Source organism: Daucus carota, chromosome 2, assembly GCF_001625215.2.
Source record: "Daucus carota subsp. sativus chromosome 2, DH1 v3.0, whole genome shotgun sequence".
In the NCBI taxonomy this organism is placed as follows: Eukaryota; Viridiplantae; Streptophyta; class Magnoliopsida; order Apiales; family Apiaceae; genus Daucus; species Daucus carota.
In genome coordinates this window covers 24,796,269-24,819,762 of record NC_030382.2, presented here as the reverse complement: position 1 = coordinate 24,819,762, position 23,494 = coordinate 24,796,269, and the positions used below count along the sequence as shown (strand labels likewise).

The 23,494-nt window shown below is 37.0% G+C and overlaps 3 protein-coding genes, 1 long non-coding RNA gene and 1 other non-coding gene across 5 annotated transcripts; 4 read left to right on the top strand and 1 right to left on the bottom strand.

Annotated features, from left to right (window-relative positions):
- Nucleotides 1-4,613: 4,613 nt before the first annotated feature.
- Nucleotides 4,614-4,958, top strand: LOC135146790 (uncharacterized). Its single transcript, XM_064086784.1, has 2 exons — nucleotides 4,614-4,704; nucleotides 4,762-4,958. The coding sequence occupies exons 1-2, from the start codon at nucleotides 4,614-4,616 to the stop codon at nucleotides 4,956-4,958; spliced, it is 288 nt and encodes a 95-aa protein (XP_063942854.1).
- Nucleotides 4,720-6,360, top strand: LOC108208778 (3-oxoacyl-[acyl-carrier-protein] reductase, chloroplastic-like). Its single transcript, XM_064086999.1, has 2 exons — nucleotides 4,720-4,950; nucleotides 5,555-6,360. The coding sequence occupies exon 2, from the start codon at nucleotides 5,572-5,574 to the stop codon at nucleotides 6,064-6,066; it is 495 nt and encodes a 164-aa protein (XP_063943069.1). The 5' UTR covers nucleotides 4,720-4,950; nucleotides 5,555-5,571; the 3' UTR covers nucleotides 6,067-6,360.
- Nucleotides 6,361-11,306: 4,946 nt separating this feature from the next.
- Nucleotides 11,307-11,413, bottom strand: LOC135150985 (small nucleolar RNA R71). Its single transcript, XR_010289438.1, has one exon. It is a non-coding gene; the product is annotated as a small nucleolar RNA R71 (small nucleolar RNA).
- Nucleotides 11,414-12,006: 593 nt separating this feature from the next.
- LOC135150473 (uncharacterized) lies at nucleotides 12,007-12,966 on the top strand. Its single transcript, XM_064086783.1, has one exon. It carries the CDS (start codon nucleotides 12,007-12,009, stop codon nucleotides 12,964-12,966), a length of 960 nt encoding a protein of 319 aa, XP_063942853.1.
- Nucleotides 12,967-19,197: 6,231 nt separating this feature from the next.
- LOC108206714 (uncharacterized) lies at nucleotides 19,198-22,606 on the top strand. Its single transcript, XR_001804170.2, has 3 exons — nucleotides 19,198-19,429; nucleotides 20,042-20,104; nucleotides 22,161-22,606. It is a non-coding gene; the product is annotated as an uncharacterized LOC108206714 (long non-coding RNA).
- The last annotated feature ends 888 nt before the right edge of the window (nucleotides 22,607-23,494 follow it).

The following is a 23,494-nucleotide window of genomic DNA, read 5'->3' as shown; positions in this document are numbered from 1 at the left end:
CTCACCACACACTCACCTTAACCTACCAAGGTGGAACCCACAGCCTCTCCTTTTGCTTGGGTGGAAGAAGTACCCAACCTCTCACACTCAGTCTCTCCTTTTTCTTGGTCTTGAAGCAGCTCTCCTCTAACACACCATCTCTCAATCTTAAAAGTGCGGTTACAATTATGCGTTCTTCAATAGCAGTAGCTGAAACATTTAGATTGTCAAGTTGGGTATTAACTGCTAAAGAAGTCACATTCATCAACGGCTGAGAGATAGCCGTTGATGGCACATTGTCAACTATCACTGGATGACTGCTGTTAAGCTCACCCGTTGATGAAACTGCATTTATCAACTGATGAAGAATCTTAGTTGATGAAGTAGAAGGAGGAGCAGTTGATGGTGTTGTAGAATCAATTGTGGAATCTGTGAAGAGTGATTGAAATTTTAAAGCCACAGAATTCCCAATAGTATCTTGAAGAATAGGCTGATGATCCAATAAAACTGGTAAGAGATGATCATCAGAATGAGAAATTGGCTCCTCAAAGAAAAGGTTTGAGGAAAGTTGTATAGTAAATCAACTTCCCCCATTTGAGATTATGAACTAAGAGAGTAATGTGTTTCAATTTGAAGGGGCTGTGACTCCACATTTACTAGAGGCACATCAACTTGAATTTGAGAAGTAAATGGTGGTGTTTGGCTTGTGTCCCTAGCCCTCTTGTTAGATGCTCCTGGTTGGGAGCTATTTTCAATAATGACATCTTTTTGGGAAGATGTCATTAGAGATGTGTTTGTATCCTTATTAATCACCACATCTTGGTGGGAAGATGTGGGATGGATTGGCTGGACAGTACACTCCTCTCCCACCTTATTCTGGGGGCTTCTTTGATATTCACACCTCTCCTGATCACCACTAACCTCCTTCACACTCCCCACAGGTTGTGTAGTGGTGGTTGTTGCAACTAATGTCTTTTGAGAGACACTAGAGAGGTGGGCTTCTTAGACTTTGATTTTGAAACCATTTTAGAATTGGCAACTTTGGTAGGAATTTGAGGGTGTTCAACTTCCATAGCTACTGCAGAAATAGAAGAAATCAGAAGAAGATGAGGGATAGTCAATCTTTACCTTAACAAATGGTGGAAAAGCTTTTGAGAATTCTTAGGGAATTCAAATCAGCCATTGGAAGGACTATCGCAGATATCAAGGGAATCAGCCCTTCTTATTGTCAACACAAAATTCTGATCGAGGAGGGTAGTAAACCCACTGTTGAGCATCAAAGAAGACTTAATCCAATCATGAAAGAAGTGGTAAAGAAGGAGATTCTTAAGTGGCTTGATGCCGGCATTATTTATCCAATCTCGGATAGTTCTTGGGTGAGCCCTGTTCGGTGTGTGCCTAAGAAAGGAGGCATGACCGAGGTAGCTAATGAGAAGAATAAGCTCATTCCAACTCGAACAGTCACAGGTTGGAGAATATGCATGGATTATCGTAAACTCAATAAAGCCACCAGAAAAGATCACTTTATGTTTCCGTTCATTGATCGGATCCTTTAAAGAAGATAAAAGAGCTGTTAAAGTAATAATTTTCATATGTACCCTAACGGCGTCAGTGTTTATTTGACGATTGTACACTGACTGTATAAAATTCGAAAGTACAATACTTCGGGTGTAGGATTTGAAACTATAGTATTGCAAGTGCTGTATAGGCCAAAGCACAGGTACACGTAGTGCACTTTTCTCTTGTTTTATTTCAAGATTTAAACTCTTTAATTAAATTTCAGTTGAGCTGGGATGTTTCAATGTTAAATTTTAAATTAATTTAACTGAGCGAGGTTTATTTTGAATAATGAAGGCATGCGTGAATAATTAATAAGGTTACAACAGCTGCAGCCCGGGGAGGAACCCCAGATGAATTGGAAGGTTCAGTCGCGTAATGGTAAATTTGAAAGTGAGTCGAGAATCTAGGGGTCCGCCTAGGGCCGGCAATATCAGACACGACCCGAACCCGACCCGAACCCGTAACCCGATCTATTGAGACAAAACCCGAAAGTGACCCGAAAATCACCCGTTTTGACACGAACTGGACCCGACATGACCCGAAATTAGAATTTCGTTTCTAATAACTTCAATTTTAAGCTTTATTCAATTTTAAGTGATTTTAGCTTGACCCGAAATCGACTCGAAATTGACCCGATTGCTAACACGAACACGACCCGTTACCCGAAACTTCCACCCCTAAGTACGCCTAGCCTGTTAGAATTCTTGTTTTTACACCGAGTATGTCCACGTAAGCTTAGAATTTTATAGGATAAATGGCTTGCACCAGGGTAAAAGGGCTTGCATCTGGATGAGAGGGGATAAAACCAGATAGGTTTATCTCGTATTTAATACTTCAAGAAACCAGGGGTAGTTGTTGTGCCATAAAATCCCCCTGGGCTTATTTTATACCCCATTATATTATTTGGGCTTATTTGGGCTGTTTGGGAAAAGTATCGGGTTTCGCTTGGACGGGGTAAACCCCTAAGACCATATAGGAAGTCTGGAAGCTTGCGGTGAAGACAAAAGATGGGCTTTCGTCAGGATGGAATCTCATTTGGAGACATTTCGGGAGCTGCTCCCACTAGGGGTTATCGCTAGTTGCACCCAAGGTTGCGGGTGTAGGGCTGCAGTTAGGAGATGCAGTTGGCAGGGTTGCATCCACCTGGGAAGAAGCCTAGCAGAGTTATGCTAGGACTCTCATTCCTTGTTTCTAGGAGGATGAATTGGATATGGGTTTAGAGATTTCAAGCAATCCTTTATCCACGAATTAGGGGATAAATGTCACTATTTTGGAGATAATTACAGCATATATATATATATATATATATATATATATATATGTATATATATATATATATATATATATATATCTTGTATGTGTTTGGATATATACTAGCTTGAAGGCTTTGAGTGACCTACTCGGGGTGGATTCGTCGAATAACAATGACAGAAAGCTGATTTATCCTAAATTAGAGGGGACAAGAGCTTATCTCTTGGCCATACTTATCTCTAGAACTACAAGGGCTTGATCCCTGTATATAGGGTATGTAGGCACCTTGCAAAAGGATTCGGATTCACAAGTTCTACACTTTAAAGAGAGTCACGTGTAATTTTCGTGACAATTTCTCCGGGTACTCGCAGGACGGAATTCCATTATTCCGTCCTCCGTGTTTCGTATTTTGCAAGCTCAGCCCTTAAACTTAACCACTTTTCCACATTTCTTGTTAACGATAGCCCCGATGAGCTAGCCGTGATTTACATATCAATAACAAATATCCCTATAATTCGAGCATATAATTCTGGGGGTGTTGTATTAATTCCTCTCACAACAATATTATGATTAATTTTCAACGTATTTTTAGAGGAAAAATGACGAAATTCTATTTTTTGATTCCTATTATATACTTGAAAAATAATGAGATTGATAAATGAATTTTATGTGTATATTTAATATATAAGGTGGTTCTCAATTGCGTGTGACTACATATGTAAATTTCTGATATCAAATATCGTAGAAGTTTGAAATCAGAACTAATCGATTGATATATCGATTTAGGATTTATCTGATTTTTTTTATAAATCGAGAATTTTTAGTCAAATTAGAGTGTAATTGATAAAATATTTTTAAAAAATTAATCACATATATTTCGTTGGAACAATGTCGAGAATAACTAACTCCCTCTCGTCCATTATATTATTCGTTTGAATTTTTACATGTAACTTTAGGTGCTTTAACCATATAGCAAATATTAATATTTTTATAATTTTTATTCTGAATAAAAATATAAAATAAATATTTTCTTAGAAAACTTTTTTTCAAAAAAATATCAATTTTAAATATGTAGTCAGAACTTCTAAAGATACGCGTAAAAAATCAAACGTCCTGTATAGTAGACCAGACGGGTGGGAGTATTAGTTATAAGAATATTCATGTTTGACTTGTTTTGGCATTTTGCGGGCCTAGTACTCTGTTTTATAAAGAATCCGAGCATTGTTTACCTTTGTACATTATCTTTAAGGGTCTGCGTATCTCCAGCAGCTTAGCTATGACACAAAACATGACTACAGCAGAGTCCTAGCAATTTTTAAAAAAGTTAGGATGCCCTCTTCATTCCTCATTTTTAAGGATTGTGGAACCATTCCTCATACTATTTTCAAGAATAAAATATTCGTTTCTTTCCTTTTTCCCACTCTTTACCTCCTTTCTCTCTCTTATTACAAGTTGAATATAATGTTATGAGTAATAATAATAATATGGAATTTTAAATAGGGAATGTTGTTGGAGTTCTCATTCAATAAAATGTAGTAATCTCTTAAAAGATACATATTTTATTATATACTTAGGGAACCAGTTAGAACTCTGCTGGAGATGCTCTTACAATTAATGGAAAGATTTTCGCTTGTGATTTTTGTACATGCAAAGCTATCTTTATTAATTAAATGAGATCATAAAAACATGCGACCTAATTAAAACGTGGTTGTTAGTGGGTGAGAAATTAGTATTTGTTTTGCCCAGAATTTATGTTTAATTATACTTTATTTAAACCACCTACATGCTTAGCTAACCACAATCTCTGCTGCAGAAGAAAAATAATGAGTGATCCCCAGAGCAAAGTATCCAAAGAGTTGGAGCCATGGTCTCATCTTAACGGAAAGGTTGTACTCATAACAGGCGCATCATCAGGTAGCGGTTGAGAATTCAGCATTCTTCTTGCCAAAAATGGATGCAAGGTGATTGCAGCTGCTCGGCGTCTGGACTTGCTGATTTCGGTTTGTGATCTCATTAATGCTCAGTATTCTGAAACTCCTCGAGCTGTCGCGCTGGAGCTCGATGTGACGGCCGAACCTCAAGCTGTTGAGGCAGCAATACAAAAGGCTTGGTCAGCCTTTGGCCAGATCGATGTTTTAATCAACAACGCTGGTCTCCGAGGTTACTAAATGTGTTTTGTGATTTATGTTGAGTAATACGAGGTCTTGTTGGATTAGGTACTTAACATGGTATCCGAGTTGAGTTTAGGGAGTAAAATTGGAGTCCTCTCACCCATCTAATTTATTTAATTAAGGGTCTTGGTTGTCAGGACAGTGTCGGATCCATATTTCAAAGGTTTAGATTAAAACTTTTTTTTTAACTATCCGCTATAATTTTCCGCAGATCGGAACTTTTCCTTTCCTGTCAATCCGGACCCTTGAAATACAGATCTGATGGTAATGGAGCTGTGTGTTAGATAAGACCTCCCAGAACTCTTTAATTAATTGTCTGGTCTATTATGTGTCTGTTCAATCATAGGTGAGTTTTAAATATCATAAAATTGTGTTTTTTTAGTTTTAATGAATCGGTCACTTAACTTGCAAATTTGTCAGTGTTGAGTTAATTTTTTTTTTTAAAACATTAACATTCTTGGGGATCTTATACTCTAATTTTTTCCAGCTAATTTCAGGGGAATCTTGTATTTACTTGTTAATACGAATTTATACTAATGTTAATATGTCACCATAATAAGCAATTGTTGTTATTGTCTGGCCATGTTCATCAGGTAGCGCAAGTTCTGCAATGAAAATAACAAAAGAGCAATGGGAGCATGTCTTAAAAGTAAATTTATACGGAGCTTGGATATGTTCAAAATACGTAGCTCTGCAGATGAAAGCGTCCAAAGTAGAAGGATCCATCATCAATATATCAAGTATATCTGGACTAAGCAGGGTCCAAAGCACAGGAAGTGTTGCATATAGTTCATCCAAAGCAGGGATGCATGCCCTGACCAGCGTAATGGCACTTGAGTTGGGGGCATATAACATTAGGGTGAACACAATAGCGCCATCTATTTTCCGTTCAGAAATAACAGAGGAGCTTCTTAATCAGAAGTGGTTTTTGGGGGTAGTCAACAAAATTGTGCCACTGCCATATCATAAATCCACGATTGAAACGGCCTTTCTACCACTGATCCAATACTTGATTGACGACTCTTCTAAATATGTTACAGGCAACATTTTCATAGTAGATGGTGGTAGTAGTCTTGCCGGTGTTCCCCTCTACTCCTCCCTTTGAATAAATTTACTTTCTTTGTAATAAACAACTGTACTCGTCCTGTTGAGGGTTATCACTAATTTTTGGTGGTAGAATCCTTGCTGAGGATGTTGGTAATACTGTATGTAATTTGATGGACGGATCAATGGATCAGTTTTACCATTGTTAAGCTAGATAGAGCTTCCCTTTCTATGTGTCGTCGAAGGCAATTAGGTGCTTCCTCCGTGTGTTGGACTATGGTGTATTTGCTCTGGACTCCGATCACTATAATAAAAATTCATACCACTACACTTAAATCATCATTTTTATATATCACCTAAGATTTTAGCAAATTTAACATTTGTTGTTTCATTTTCAGCTTTTAATCAGTATATGTCGTCTATATGCTCCTTTTTGTAGGTGTCCTGTGGCCTGTGGGGATACTCATTAGTTGCATAAATCAGAGGCATGACCTTATATTTTCTTAATTCTTAGGATGTCCGCAGTCTTACTTACCCCAGAGAGTAAAGAGTTTGTCTTAGAAAAGAAAAATGACGACAGACATACCAGAGAAAGAGTCACACACATGATCCTTCGATCATAAATTGGGTACCTAGCAACTGCGCCAACTCAGCCTCTATTTTGATATGCCTTGGGGGTCTTAATCATAAATTGAGTTAATTAGAACATATCAGATACTTGGAGGGTTGAATCAGCCGAGTTAAAACATTCAGGCCGCATCGGTACACGGTCCCAATATTGAGGGTTAAAAGGGCATTAAGCCAAAATTATATTCACCAGTAAGAGCGCAATTAAAACATATAATGCACACTAGGGTAAACAAATGCAAGCTTGGTCTCATTTCTGCAAAGTAATAAAAGAAAAGCATTCAAACTCTTGGAATTCATAGAAGCATCAAGTACAACCAACCATAAGAAAGCCTTTTCCTCAGATCCCTGTTAAGGTTCTTGAAGTGGAAATCAAACTAAACAATATTATAGCACAACCAGAAGTTGCCAAGATAATTTTACTACAGTCTTGAACTTTTTTTTGTTTTCTTTCTCTACTCTCTCCAGAATCTTAGCACAAGGAGCCTTCATGGAGACATGCATGACCTACTTACCGTAATCCATAGCCAATAAAATGTGCCTCCGAAATCCCGTGCCAACAACGTACTGGACGTCCTAATAATTTCAAAAACAAAAGGCCAATCCTAACCCATCATCATTTCTTTTCTTTTTTTGTTGATCCCTTTGATACGCCCCTTTCTCCTGTGGAGACCGAGCTGGCTGCACCAGATTCAGCTTCACGTTTCGATTTGCTCTTTTTTGACTTTGAACTAAAAAGTTTTTTTACTCCTACGGCAATAGTGGTGGCCGTCATAACAAGGCACATTTTGATAAACAAGCTTTTAGGTCTTTCCTTGGGTGAAAAACTAGTAGCACAAGATCATGAATTTCTAACCAAGGAACCCTACCTTAACCAGGAGTAACATGTACCTTCTCGGATCAGGTAAGGATCTGGTGACCCTGCTACGAGGAACGGCTACACCGGGCACAAGGAGTTAATTTAAAACCCAAGTGCTGCCTAATTTTGTTCTCACAATGCAGGGTTACATTTTGTATCAGCAAAAATGAGCTCTGTGGTTCTAATCAATAAGCTCTTCCCATCGCTCATTCCTATTTTAATTAAGGAACATTTCTGTTCCCATAATGTGCCTTGTGGCTCCCCTTGAGTCTTTCTCCACTCTATCTGGTTAGAGGTTCGTGTGTAGTTTTCGTACCATATGTATGTATATCCAAGTCCAAACATTAAACTTTGATGGGCTGGTACTTGGCCGAGTCATATAATCAATTATCTTTTTTAACTAAAATTATAATCCTTTTTAATTAAACGTATTTTGTTAAAATATTTTCTAATTAAAAAAAAACTCAATTTTTTAAAAATAACACTCGACAACATAGCAGCTATCATTTTTAACTAAAACATTCTCCCTCCGTCCCAAAATGAATGAGCTGATTTGATTTTCACGGCGATTAAGAAAAATGTCGTAAGTTTAGTTGAAAATTGTGTAAAGTGGTGGGACTTATCAATATTTAATAATAGATTTGAGATAGTGGAGGAAAGTAGTGGGTGTAATAGTGTTTATATTATTATATAATGGAGATAATGGAAGAAAGTAGTGGGTGTAACAGTGTAAAGTAGTGTTCAAAAATAGTAAGTACGATAGGTTCATTCTTTTTGGGACGTCCCAAAAAAGAATAAGGGTCATGTAAAATGGGACAGGGGAGTATTATATTCTTGGGATTCCTAACTAAAAAGTCCATTTTCCAAAAATAACACATGCAACATACATATGAAAAAGATAATACTATTATATATAACTATTAATATACAACCGATAATATGTTTCAACTAAATGCATTAATTATATATCTATAATATTTATTTATACTATACTATATTATTATTATTATTATTATTATTATTATTATTATTATTATTATTATTGTTATTATTCTATTAAAACTGAAATATTAATAATTTTATTGATCGGTCGAGTTTTATCAATCAGTCGGTATTATTCTACGGGTCTACTTAATATATAACGTGTCAAATTTATTCTAGATTATTTAGCGGACATTAAAACTGAACCTTAATTAATTTAGTAACGACTTTCAAATGTAAATAACTTTCTACTTGAACTTTGTTTCTTTAATTAATTATTTTTGATTAATTGAAAAAAAAAATAATATTTTCAATCAGATTATTCCGTGCGAAAATTGTACGATTGTATTCAATCCCCTTATATAATCGTATCAGACCTTACAGTTAGTACCAGAGCAGCTAATATAATATATCTTATCGAATCCTACACACACTCTGTAACTTTCTACAACTTCCAAATAATTTTCAATTCGAAATAATTTTATCCCAAAAATTATTTCTTATCAAAAATTATTTTTCTTTCAAAAATCAAATCTTTTCCCAACTTAAACTCTCCAGTCTTTTATCATGTCTACCACAAAAATTAGGAGCCTTAATATTCCACCTTTCAACAAACCAAATTTCGGCCTGGACGATACATATGTTATTGTTCCTCCGGGTAGCGAACAAAATATTCAAATATTTTTACCAAGGCTCTTTCATCCTCAATGCATGTGGTCTTGGGACATATTGAGAATGATGATATGATTCTTCAAAAAACCTATCTAAAAATTTTGACTGAGTTTTCAGATTAGGGTAATGAGTGATAAGTGGATTTTAAATCCACTTGGAAGCCTTCGTTTTGACTTAAATGGATGATCTGGCCTCAAGCTTTTGATGTTTTTGATATGTTTTAGTGTTGCGTTGTGTAGGTTTCTTGGAAGGAGGACGAATAAGGGACTCATAGCTTCAAGTGAAAAAAAACGGTGAAGCAATCAGATGCACGAGGAGAAAGTTATGCACGCGGAAACATTAGGGTGCAAGGCTGCTGTTTTGGCACGGCCGCCCCAAATGTGGCGCGGCCGCCCCAACTCCTGGACGGGAGGCTGCCACTTTGGCGCGCCGCACCGACTTTGGCGCGGCCGTCCCGTTGGCGCGCCCGCCCCAACTTTGGCGCGACCGCCAAAGTTCGCGCGGCCGCCCCAACTTTGGCCCGTTTTGCCCGCTTTTGATCCGTTTGAAGGCCCGTTCGTTTGGAAACTTAAAGGAAGGCTTGGGGGACTTAAAAGATAACCTAGAAACATTCTAAAGAGCACATGACGGCTACGGAGAAGATCTAGATTCATAGTTTTCACTTTTGTAATTCTTCTACGGAGGCGTAACTTTGGATGCTCATTCGGATTTGTTTCGAAACTCTTGTTTTACTCTTTTGATATTGTTTAGACTATTCAGTACCATGTTTACTCTTATTCCCATGATGATGAGAAGTTCGATTATTAACTAATCATTATCGTGGGATTCTAGCGGATTTATATATGGATTTCAGTAGTTGATTTGCCTTAATTATTTGTGTGATGAATGTTTGATTTCTTCGTATTGGTTGTGCTTATTCTTCTTGGATAGCTAACATCTAAGTTGTGGGTTAATCTTTATTGAAGCGACAGTGGATATATTTATTTAGAACTTGTCATGCGAACATAGGATTATGTATTCGATACATGATTAGTGGTGTGATTTTAACCATCTTGCATCGCCCTATGTAATCTTGATAGATAACTTGATCTTCAACCATTATGTTTCCAAATTCTATAGACATATAGGGTCTAAGCATAATTGGTGTCTGTTTACCTTCTATCTTAATTGTGGATGTGTAGTAGTATGATGCACGTATAACGACAGTTAGCGTGTATCAGTTTCGTGTTATCTGATTAGTTATCAACCATCACATATCGATAAGGCATAACTCTGAAGGAAGTATATAATGAAGTTAGAATCCCATGTTTTATTCTCATTAGTAAATCGTTATTCTCTTAGTTTATAATTCTTAGTTTCATAATTCGAATCGAATTAGTTAAGTAGCTAACCAAAACCCAATTTGTTAATTGTCTGAGCATTGGATAATAATCATACATTGGTGCATAAGTGCATATTTCTGAATACACCAGTCTCTGTGGGAACGAACTGAATTGAATTTTTTTACTACTTGTGACCACGTACGCTTGCGTGATTTTGTGCGAACAAGTTTTTGGCGCCGCTGGCGGGGACTCGGTGTTATATTTTAGTTTATGTGCTTGTCATTAGTGGTCGTTAAAGTTCAGTGACTTGGATTCTTTACTCACTTTATTTCGTTTGTGTGTGTTTCAGGTACTTGAGAGACGTGTATGCGAACACGTTCTCAGGCCCGTAAAGAAGCATTGGCAAAAGCAGAAACGATAGTGAACAATACAATGGGCGACCAACCACCAGCACCACCAGGGGGAAATGATACTAAGGCTCTTAAGGCTTTCTCTGAGCCTAAAATCAATGACATTCAATCGAGCATTATCAGGCCAGCAATTCAGGCCACCACTTTCGAGATCAGACCGAGGACTATTCAGATGGTACAGAACTCAGTGCAGTTTGGGGGTTCTCCGACTGAGGATCCTAATACGCATATTCGGGACTTCATTGAGAAATGCGACACTTTCAAGTTTAATGGTGTTACTGACGATGCCATCAAATTGAGGTTGTTCCCATTCTCTCTGAGGGATAAAGCTAAATGATGGTTGCATTCTCTTCCTGCAGGATCTATTACGACATGGGAGGATCTGGCTCAGAAATTTCTTACTAAGTTCTTCCCTATGGCCAAAACAGCTGCAATCAGGAATGCTATCACTCAATTCTCTCAGCTGTCTGGTGAAACTTTATGTGAAGCTTGGGAACACTACAAGGAGATGCTTCGAAAATGCCTCGAAAATGCCCACATCATGGGATGCCTGATTGGATGATGATTAATTGCTTCTATAATGGCTTGGGTCCTCAATCGAGGCCAATGCTCGGTGCAGCATCAGGTGGAGTTCTCTGGGCTAAGAGCTATGATGAAGCTTATGAGTTGATTGAGATGAATCCTACTCAGCGTCTTCATCAGGGCAAGGCAGCAGGGATTCTGGATGTTGATGCTACTTCAGCCATAGCTGTTCAGCTTAAGGCTCTTACTATGAAGGTAGATTCTTTGGCAAATCTAGGAAATCAGCAGCCACCATCAGTCTGCGAGCTCTGTGCTGGTGCACATTCTTCGGATCAGTGTGCTATATCGAGCGAATCCGCTCAGTTTGTGAGCAACTTCCAGAGGTCTCAACAGCCAGCTCCGGCCACTTATCATCCCAATAATCAGAACTACATGCCACAACAGCAGCAACAGTTTCAACAGCAAGGATCTAGAGCATTCAACCCCTCTGGTTTTCAACAACAGTTTGCACCGAAGCAGCAATTCCACCCACCTGGATTCCAACAAAAAATCATGGAGTGGCTAGACAGTCTTCCAATGAAAGATCAGAACGAGAAGAATTAAGACTAATGGTTAAAAGCCAAACGGTGTCAATCAAGACTTTGGAGAACCAGATTAGGCAGATTGCTAACGCGTTGATAAACAGACCACAAGGGACTCTTCCTAGTGATACCGAGGCCAATCCGGGTAAGAAGGAACAGGTACAAGCTGTCAATTTGAGGTCCAGAAAAGTTACGAAGGAAAAAGAGTCAGCAACACAGCGAAACAAGGAAGAGAGTGATCAACAAGTTGAAACACCCGTACTCTCATCTAAGTCTGATACTGGAAAAACTGTTGTTGACGCTGACAAGAAAGAAATCAACGAGGAAGCAAGCAAGGAATCAGCCGAGAAGTCTGGTCCGAAAGCTGATATTGGGGTCAAGCAAGTATATCCACCTCCCCCTTTTCCGAAGAGACTTCAGAAGCATAAGCTCGACAAGCAATTCGCTGAATTTCTAGAGGTTTTCAAGAAATTACAAATCAACATACCTTTTGCGGAGGCTCTAGAACAAATGCCGAGTTATGCTAAATTTATGAAAGGTATTCTATCTCGTAAGCTGAAGCTTGAGGACTTGGAGATCGTTGCTCTAACGGAAGAGTGCAGTGCGGTGCTGCAGCAGAAATTACCTTCGAAACTCAAGGATCCGGGGAGTTTCACAATACCGTGTACCATTGGACCATTGTCATTCGACAAGTGTTTATGTGACTTGGGAGCTAGCATTAATCTGATGCCATTATCTGTCTTCAAGAAACTTGGTTTGCCAGAGCCGAAACCTACAAACATGTACTTACAACTGGCTGATCGGTCCATCACATACCCGAGAGGTATAGTGGAAGATGTCTTGGTTAAGGTGGATAAGCTCATCTTCCCTGCAGATTTTGTCGTCCTAGACTTTGAGGAGGATAAGAAGATTCCTATTATCTTGGGAAGGCCGTTCTTAGCTACCGGACAAACTTTGATCGTGTGCAAAAGGGAGAGCTTACAATGAGAGTTCAAGATCAGAGTGTCACTTTTAAGGTGTTCAACGCAATGAAATTTCCAACTGATGAAGAAGAATGCTTTAAGGTGGAGCCAATAGAAGCTGCAGCTCATTCGGAAATTGACCAAAGGCTGAAAACTGACATCTTGGAAAGGGTTCTAACAGGTGAAGCTGAATTTGGAGATGAAGAGGAAGCAGAGAAACTTCAGTTCTTGAATGCATCCCCATGGAAAAGGAGGTTCGATATGCCATTCGAGTCTCGTGGATTAGTAGAGTTTAAAAATTTTCAGGAGCATCTTAACCCATCTATTGAAGATACTTCCGATCTCGAACTCAAACTACCACCGGATCTCTTAAGTGATGTGCAGTTTAGAAGGTTGTCACGGCGCATAGATGACATGCATGACATTCACCGCCGTTTTGCAAAGGATTTGACTCAAGCTCTTGGGAGTGCTTTTCGAGCCATTGGTGTTGAGGTTGATTGGCCAGTGTCTGGAGATGGCATGGTATATTCACCACCTAATCCTCCACCCGAGGAGGGTGATCCTCCTGACATCTAGGTACATTCTATCCTTATTATCACCTTCAATGCGGACATTAAATATTTTAAGTTTGGGGGTGGTAATCTAAGGATTACTAGTAGTAATGTGTGTGTTCATATAGGTTGCATGTTGCATATAGATTAGCATATTATCTCATATTGTAACATAGTAGTTAGTTTTTTTTTATATACATGCTTGTGTTAGTATGTGTTAATAGTTTCATATAGTTGCATTTGCATGAATCTTGAAGTTGTTTCCCAAGTTGATGTCCTATGATGAGCTTGTGTGCATAATTTCTTGGCTAGTAGTCTTGATTATATGTGATGCCTTGTGCTTGAAAACTGCTTGTGTGAAAATTGTAATTACACTTATGCTCTAGAGATAAGCCTTAGACTAACTTATTTCTGGAGTCCTTGCATCGAGTCGAGAGTAGAGTTTGGATTATTCCCTTTTTGAACTTGGAGTTTGTAAATCTTAAGTTTGGGGGAGTTAAGGGATGAATATGCATTTCTAAAAAAAAAGATAAAAATTATCAAGTACTCCTTTGAGATCAATGGGTAGAATGCAATGTCATGTGAAAGGGACGGTCCATGTACTTGTGCTGGTATTAAGTGCAAATGTATTAGAATAAGCAATTTCTTGGTGACCTTTCACAACTTTTGCTTACTGGAGAATTAATTGATTAAAAAAAAGAGAAAAAAAATAGAATAAGCGAAGTCGAATGGCGGTCGTGACTCACTTACACTGAGAAGTGTCCCAACCTTAGACTTAAAAAGAAAAAAAAAAGAAAATATAGGAGAGGCATAAGAATTCTTTAGTGACCCTAAATTGTAGTTGACTCTTTAGTAAAGAAGTGTTTAAACCTGATTCTGATTAACGGCTCATAGTGAGGACTCTATTGAAGTTTGATAGTCTTTGTTTTGTTTCACTAGAGATCATGCTAGCACACACGATGCACTTCACACTTGTAGTGGAAGAGGACATGGCTAATATGTGAAAGAGATGAATGCCGAGAAGGTTGCATATTCTGAGGATGCTATATATGTTAACAAGGATTACACTTCATGATTCGATTAGATGTAGGCATTTAATTGCATTCATGCATTGCATTAGTAGTATTTGTGTGTGTGTCTATGCTTGAGGACAAGCATCGGTTTAAGTTTGGGGGTGTGATAAGTGGATTTTATATCCACTTGGAAGCCTTCGTTTTGACTTAAATGGATGATCTGGCTTCAAGCTTTTGATGTTTTTGATATGTTTTAGTGTTGTGTTGTGTAGGTTTCTTGGAAGGAGGACGAAGAGGGGACTCATAGCTTCAAGTGAAAAAAAACGGCGAAGCAATCGGATGCACAAGGAGAAAGTTATGCATGCGTAAACATTAGGGTGCAAGGCTGCTGTTTTGGCGCTGCCGCCCCAAATGTGGCACGGCCGCCCCAAAACCTGGACGGGAGGCTGCCACTTTGGCGCGCCCGCCCCAACTTTGGCGCGGCCGCCCCACGACCTGAGCGGGAATTTTGGCCCGTTTTGCCCGTTTTTGATCCGTTTGAAGGCCCGTTCGCTGGGAAACTTAAAGTAAGGCTTGGGGGACTTAAAAGATAACCTAGAAACATTCTAAAGAGCACATGACGGCTACGGAGAAGATCTAGATTCATAGTTTTCACTTTTGTAATTCTTCTACGGAGGCGTAACTTTGGATGCTCATTCGGATTTGTTTCGAAACTCTTGTTTTACTCTTTTGATATTGTTTAGACTATTCAGTACCATGTTTACTCTTATTCCCATGATGATGAGAAGTTCGATTATGAACTAATCATTATCGTGGGATTCTAGCGGATTTATATATGGATTTCAGTAGTTGATTTGCCTTAATTATTTGTGTGATGAATGTTTGACTTCTTCGTATTGGTTGTGCTTATTCTTCTTGGATGCGTAGCTAACATCTAAATTGTGGGTTAATCTTTATTGAAGCGACAGTGGATATATTTATTTAGAACTTGCCATGCGAACAAAGGATTATGTATTCGATACATGATTAGTGGTGTGATTTTAACCATCTTGCATCGCCCTATGTAATCTTGATAGATAACTTGATCTTCAACCATTATGTTTCCAAATTCTATAGACATATAGGGTCTAAGCATAATTGGTGTCTGTTTATGATGTGCTAGAAAATATGACTTTAAAATCGCAAGCGCACGATCACCGTTTTAATATTTAAGATTCGATCCACAGAGATTAAAATTATTTTTCGCTAACCTTTAAATCTAACCTAGGCGAATTAGAACAATTAATTGTAAAAGAGGGTTTTTAAAACTAAATCTAAAATTATCAAGTCGAATATAAACTTAATTGATTATTACTTTATCAAAGATGTAACTAATTATCAAAGAAAAAGTCGGCATTACAAATTAATCCCCACAACTTAACTGAGTCAAAAACAAGCGTATAAACAGGAGCATTTCAAGAGGAACAAACAATAGATGCTATACTTGGTTAAACTCATATTACAAATTTAAAACAAATTTGACAAGGAACGCGACAATAAGACTCAATACAACAGAAGGCAACTCGGCAGAACCATACTAAACCAGAACCCGACTCGTTGCAACCAGACGAAAACAAATCAAACCCAAAGTAAACTGACTCTGCTAGCGACTTAAAACAACTCGACTCAAACAACTAACGGAAGAACTCGGACTCAGAAATTGAACCACACAAACAGAGACCAAAAACGCAGCAAGCAAGAAGCGACTCGAAAACCAGAAAACTCCTAACAAAAAGACTCGACTAAACACAGTAGCAACAAGAAACAAACACTACAGCTAAACCCAGGAAATCGAACTCAGCCATGAACTCGCTAAACAACTCAACAATGAACAGACTTCATCGCAAACCCAGAACTCGAATCGCGACTCAGCACACAAAAACGCAACAGCTAAACAAATTGCAGCAGAACTTCGAAACTGGACTCGGTGAAAACAGAACTCGACTCAGTCGAAAAACAGATAAAACTCAACAAAACCAAACAATCGACGCACAAGACTCGACTAAAACAATGCCCAAATCAGAACAGCAAACTCAAAGGAAAACTCGACTGGAAACGCAGTAAAACAGACTTGAAAACGGACTCGGAAACAACAGTGAACTCAGCGAAAGCAAAGCAGAAACTCAGTAGCCAAACTCGACTGCTACTCCAGCAAACAAAAATCCGGAAAAAGAAAGGATAAACTCAGCTCTAAACAGACAAGTGACTCAGCACAAAGAACCAACTCGGCAACCCAAAGAAACTACAGAACTGACTCGGTGCTTGACTCAGGAAGAAACAGGGGACTCGATTTCAAATCCAAAAATCAAACACAACAAAAACTGACTCGATGTAGCGACGGAGCGAACAGAAGACAGAAAACAAAGTAGGTAAACTCGCGGCTCAGCAATGCAATCAACCATCAAAACACAAATTTAAAACTCAGCAATTAAAGAGAACAAAAAAATAAAAAGGAACTCAGTGGTTGTTTGTGTTTGGACTGGAAAACAGGGGAAGTGTGTTTTGTTTACAAAACAAACGAAATGGGTTTTAAAAACAACTAAACCAAAGCATATTAATCTGTGCTACTAAACTTGTTTAATAAATTAAAGAAATGCTGAATTAATATTATGTTAGTAATCTTGAAATTTAAAGCCAAACCCCCACACAAATCATCTTTTGTGCTAGAATTTAAAAGAGCTTTAACGATTAACTAAAACAATTATAAGATCTACACTAATTATAATCATAAGATCTTCTTTTCCCAAAAGCCCTCAAGCATATAGGGTGGTACTAAGAATCATTTCTCTTGTAGAAAGAGAGTAGAGACAATGCAAGATTAAGCTAAAAGAAGATTTGCATTAAAAAATAAAAGTGTTTACAAATGTAGTATGAAAATGAGAGAACAAAAGAAGATCTAGCACTATACTACCTACCAATTAGGAAAAGACTAGGTTAAAAATATGATGATTACAAGTAAAGGGGGTGGGGGTATTTATAGCTAGAAATGTAGGGTTTAGGGGTAGGGTGGCTAAATCTAATCCATCCATGTGTGATGTGTGTTGGGTAAATCATAGCCATCCATGTGTGATGTGTGTTGGGTAAATCATAGTGCATTTTCTCTTCTTTCTTTATTTATCTACAATTTCCTGAAATAAAATAAATAAGCGATTAATACTACGAAAATAAACAAAAAATAGGCACTTAAATATGCAAAAATATGGACTAATCAGTTTACCTTCTATCTTAATTGTGGATGTGTAGCAGTATGATGCACGTATAACGACAGTTAGCGTGTATCAGTTTCGTGTTATCTGATTAGTTATCAACCATCACATATCGATAAGGCATAACTCTGAAGGAAGTATATAATGAAGTTAGAATCCCATGTTTTATTCTCATTAGTAAATCGTTATTCTCTTAGTTTATAATTCTTGGTTTCATAATTCGAATCGAATTAGTTAAGTAGATAACCAAAACCCAATTTGTTAATTGTCTGAGCATTGGATAATAATCATACATTGGTGCATAAGTGCATATTTCTGAATACACCAGTCTCTGTGGGAACGAACTGAATTGAATTTCTATACTACTTGTGACCACGTACGCTTGCGTGATTTTGTGCGAACAATGAGCTAATATAACTAGACATAAGCCTGCAGCTCAGTCTAATTGAGTCTTCAGATCCTGTTATGTACAATAATGTTGTTAAATGTACAAATGCTAAACATACATGGGGTACATTGCAGATAATCAATGAGGGATCTGAGGAAGTCCGAAAAAAAAGAAGATATACTTATTGCTCCGTATGGGCAGTTTAGCTCTAATACCGATGAGGGGATTTCTGAGGTTTTCATCAGATTCAATAACCTCATTAATAATTTGGATCTGAGTGAAAAACACTACGAAAACAAGGAAGTGAACCTGTAATTTTTGCCAACGCTTCCCGAACATTGGATTACTACCTTCAAAGAGAGCAAAGATATGTTAGAGATTTCACTTGAAAAACTCTACGGTGTTCTAAATTACCTATGAATTGGAAAAGGCCTATATCAAACAGAGGTATGAAAGAGGAAAGACGATTAACACGTCTACGGCTCTGATAGTAGAATCACCTCTTATGACATAGCAAATGGATGTTGTGCTTTCACGAAGCGCCCAGAAATATTTGGTTTCTGAGATAGGACATACTTGAGCAAGTATGGGAGATGATGAATTCTATACTACGCAGGGGTTGGATCAGTTTGAGGACGAATCTCTTGCTACGTTTGCAGGAAATTTGGGAACATGAGATTCAAGAAGAACTAGTTCTACAAATTCAAATCCTCTGCTAGTAAATTCATTCAAGAATTGTCCTATAATTCGAGAATTCTTGAATAAATTCTGTAATTAAATTTATATTATACTTAAATTTAAAATTATAATTGATTAATTTTAACTAATAAATTAAAATTTATCATATACGTGGGAGATATTATATCAAATTATAAATTTACAAATTGTAAATATATTTGGTTATTACGATCTAGAATAAATTCTATAACATTGTGCCAGAAATCTACTCTTATATATAAAAGAAGAACCAAGGGCAAAATATGCCAAGAAATTAGTTGCGAAATGACGGCAATACCCTTATGAAATTGAAAATTGCAGCTATACCATCGCTTCTCAGTTCTCACGTGTCTTTGCGCCTTATTTCCGTTAGCAAGACTGACATAAAAGGGTCATGGAGGTACATCTGATTCAGCATCAGGCATAGGCAGCTGCTAGGGTCGTAGTTCAATTCCTGTTCTGTCGCGTCCCCCGTGATTCTTCAGCTGTTCGCGGACCGTGTATCGGGTAGTTGTGGTCATATTCGTGATTGGGGAAGGAGTATTGGAGGAAGGAGGATTCGGGTGTAGCAAAGGTATGGCCTGCCTCACGGTAAATAGTTATTTATATCCATGTTTGTGCTCTTAGATTGGCTTAGACCCCGGTTGTTCTAGGTGGGTTTTATGCCATGACTTGATTTCAAAGTGAATAAAACCCAGATAATTACAAGCCAGGGTGGGGTGTATCATTTGTACATTTGTTGTTAGATAATAAGCGTGAAATAGTGATTCTTGTGCTATATTTCAACACTCTCCTCATTCGAATCTCATTTTTTTGATTTGGACATGTATTCAAACTAGGCCAAATTAAATAACTTTCGTTCATTTAGTTTCAGCTTTAATGGCAAATGGAGATGTTCTTTTCAATCAAACTATCAAAGAACTAAATATATCCAACTCTAATTTTAATGATATTAATTACTACTTAGATAACAAAATGCACCGTAAGAAATGAAGAGATTCTTAGAGCATCAGACTACGGCATGTTGTCATAACATAAATGATCCCACATGGTATTATAACATAAATGTTCCTGATAGATGACTGTTATAGAGAAATGTGTCTATAATTTTGATTATCGCTAAAGTAGTAATCAACGATTAAGCTGACAAAGTTACTTCTTCATTAGCTATGTTTGGAATGTGCAGGAAAAGAGTGAAATTAGCACATGAAATCTACTCAGATATCCTAGCGTGCTCCGGTGACACGAGGTGTGTTTCCTCTGTGGCCTTAACTATTGTTTCCTCTTGATATTCCTTCACAAAATCGTGCTATTATAAGTATATACCACAAATTTGTGCATATCTTCAGTTAGGCTGGTCATGCGACATTAAACGTGTGACCTCTATAACTTATATGATATGATGTATGATTGCTTCATCATTGGCTATTTGTTGTTGACACTCGGTAAAGTTTTTCGTTTTATATTAAATAATTGTTTAATAAATTTTAAAGAGAATAGCTCCACCTGAGGAAAGATTATATGCTTAGTGCGGAGATTTAGTGAAACTGCATTCTCTACTTTGAGGCTTACTGCAGAGCTTTTACCTTGCAATGGATGTTGCCTTCTCTTAGTGTTCCATCTGATATTAGAATTAAACTACATAAAATTGCAAGTGTTGGATTTACGATGTCAAGTTCAAGTTACTAGGAATTTGGTAAAGTATTTTGGTCTTAAGATTTTACTGGAAAAGTAATAATAACATGTTGATGTATTTATTGTGCTTCCGTACTTGTACTGAAAAGGTGATAATATGACTCCGAACAAGTTTTCAGCTTTGGCATTAATAGTGCTATATGTCTGATGTTTTTTTGGCAACTATGGTAATGGAATTCATCAGATTCAGCATAGTTATATATCTTACTTTATTGTTCTATGTATAATACTAACATATACATTTTTAATATGTTATATTCCGAAGTATATTGGTTGCAGCCTTGCAGGACTATGTCTCGATAAAATACTGAACGAAATTTCTGTTTGTAGAACATATGGACAAGTCTGATAGTTTTATAGTTAAGCTGAACTTCAAATAACTCTGCAAATTTGGTAAAAAAAAGAAGTTAATAATCACATATGCAACTCTGCCATCAAATGCTATAACAATACTTTCCCTATTTTACCAGCTATATTAGAGAGACAAGTTTCATAGATAACACTTTTGTATTGTTTAAGAATAATTGATGTACCTAAATCAAATTTGTGTTATTTATTAATATTATCAAGGTAGCTTCTAAACAAAATACTCATTAGGCCTGACACTGACATGTTAATTAGTTTCCTGACAAAAAAGGAGAGCGTGCACACCTAACAGGCCATAACACAACGTGCTATAAGTGGTTAACCAAGCACACATTTAACTATTTAACAAAGCTTAAGTGCTTATAAGCCCATTAAGTATTTAGGAATTCAGATTATAAAACTTCCTTAACCCGTAAAAACAAAATTCCCTTAAAACAGGTGTCGCCGCATTGTAAGCTTCACACTTTTTTTTACTTTCTTTAAGCTGCTCACCGGCTGCTTGCAGGGCAGCTACGGCCTTCCCATGTGGTTTTTCCCCATTCCCCTCATCAAGGATAAGATTATTAAGTATAGGCCCCTTAGGATGTTTGTTGGCAACATTTCTGCATACACATAGTACAATCACATTGACTTAGTTACTCGATTACATAAACCAAATTGCCCAAATAACAACAAAAAACAGCAACAGAAATATTACAGGTCAAACAAATCTGTGAGCTGCCCCAGTGCTGGTGGAATTTGGGCAGAGGGCTGATTATCATTCAACCCCTGAATGCACCATAAAAAATAAAAATATTCTTAGAGCATCAGACAACGGCATGTTATTATAACATAAATGTTCCCACATGGTATTATAACATAAATGTTCCTGATAGATGACATGTTATAGAGAAATGTGTCTATAATTTTGGTTATTGCTAAAAATAATAATCAACGATTAGGCTGACAAAGTTACTGATTCATTAACTATGTTTGGAATGTGCAAATAAAGAGGGAAATTGGCACATGAAATCTACTCAGATATCCTAATGTGCTCCGGTGACACGAGGTTTGTTTCCTCTGTGGCCTTAACTATTATTTCCTCTTGATATTCCTTCAGAAAATCGTGTTATTATAAGTATATACCACAAATTTCTGCATATTTTCAGTTAGGCAGGTCATGGGACATCATTGACTCTTTGTTGTTAACACTCGGTCAAGTTTTTCGTTTTATATTAGCCTATTGTTTAATATATTTTAAACAGATGAATGCCAAGGTAAAAAGATGGAGACTCTGGAAACAGGCCATTCAGGATATGACAAAGCTGTTTCTTTTTCATCTCGATCCAGAGAAGCCAACATGTTGCTCTATGAGTGTTATACAGGCTACTAACAGGGCAAGCTGAAGCTAGGCAGCTAATACAAGTTCGTGAGTTTAAACTGATTTAAGAAATTTGGTTTTTTGATTGAGAGCTAAGATAGATAGAGTGCATTTCTTAGTCTGACAAAAGAGGAAATTCTCCCTTTTGATTCAGAGACTAAGGTTTGTTGATTTAGTACATTTCTACAAAAGCTGAGATAATGTAATTCTATTACCATTTTGTTTTAGAAATGTACTATTACCGCTCTCTACAGAGGGTAAATACATGCGGAATTCTGTTCATATTGTGTTTGCCGATGATAAAACTCTCTGTCTTTAATTTTTGAAAAATATATGATACTTTTCTGGTAAAAAGCTGAAGATTAAGCACATTACAACAATTTTCAAGAAAATGACCTGTGAAAAGGACTGATTAGTAATTAACTGAGCCATTTTGACAATTATCGTCTCAAAGTTTCCTACAATCAAATTCCAAATGCGATAACATAATCAAAATTGAGTGTAGCACATGCGGCACATTATGCACAATCCATAAACTAAAAGATTCAGCAAACTACCAAGGACCTTTAAATGACTCAACATAAAACCAACAAAAGCTTCACACACCACTAGAAAACTTACAACAAAAAATTGGTTTAAATAACAATAGACAAAATTGATAACACATGAATATAACTAGCGCCCGTGCCTTGCACGGGCTATTATGCTAGTTAAAAAATAATAATGCGACAAGCAGGATCGAATTAAATGAAATGATGAGCTGATACTATTTTCATTCCCTTGCTCTGAGTTTAAGAAGTTAGATAGTGAGATGAGTTTCATTAACGTACTTCTGAATTAAAATAAAAGTATTAAACTGATTGTTGAGTATAATGCTATATTTTTAATTTCAGAAGTCACATATTAGTTGAAAATTATAATATCATGATATATTTATATTTTAAAATTTTGATTTTACGAAAATATATATGATCATTTACAAAATATAAGTTACAGTATTTTATCGTTATATTAGTATGTTTTATGCTCAAGAAGTTATAAATATAAAAAAATAGCAAAACCATAAATTGGAAGTACATGCCGTATTCACCGGGTTGAATCCTAAAAAAGTTTTAAAAAACTTTTCAGTGAAAAGTCTAACACCCTAGTTTCTTTTTTTGTCGCTACTTTCTAACCGCCTCACTCTTTTCATCTTCGACGTGGCTTCCATCGGTTTTC

Coding starts and splice junctions, on each gene's coding strand:
- LOC135146790 (XM_064086784.1), top strand. CDS start 4,614: ATGAGTGATCCCCAGAGCAAAGTATCCAAAGAGTTGGAGCCATGGTCT. Junction 4,705..4,761: donor CATAACAGGCGCATCATCAG/GTAGCGGTTGAG, acceptor AGGTGATTGCAG/CTGCTCGGCGTCTGGACTTG.
- LOC108208778 (XM_064086999.1), top strand. CDS start 5,572: ATGAAAATAACAAAAGAGCAATGGGAGCATGTCTTAAAAGTAAATTTA.
- LOC135150473 (XM_064086783.1), top strand. CDS start 12,007: ATGGTTAAAAGCCAAACGGTGTCAATCAAGACTTTGGAGAACCAGATT.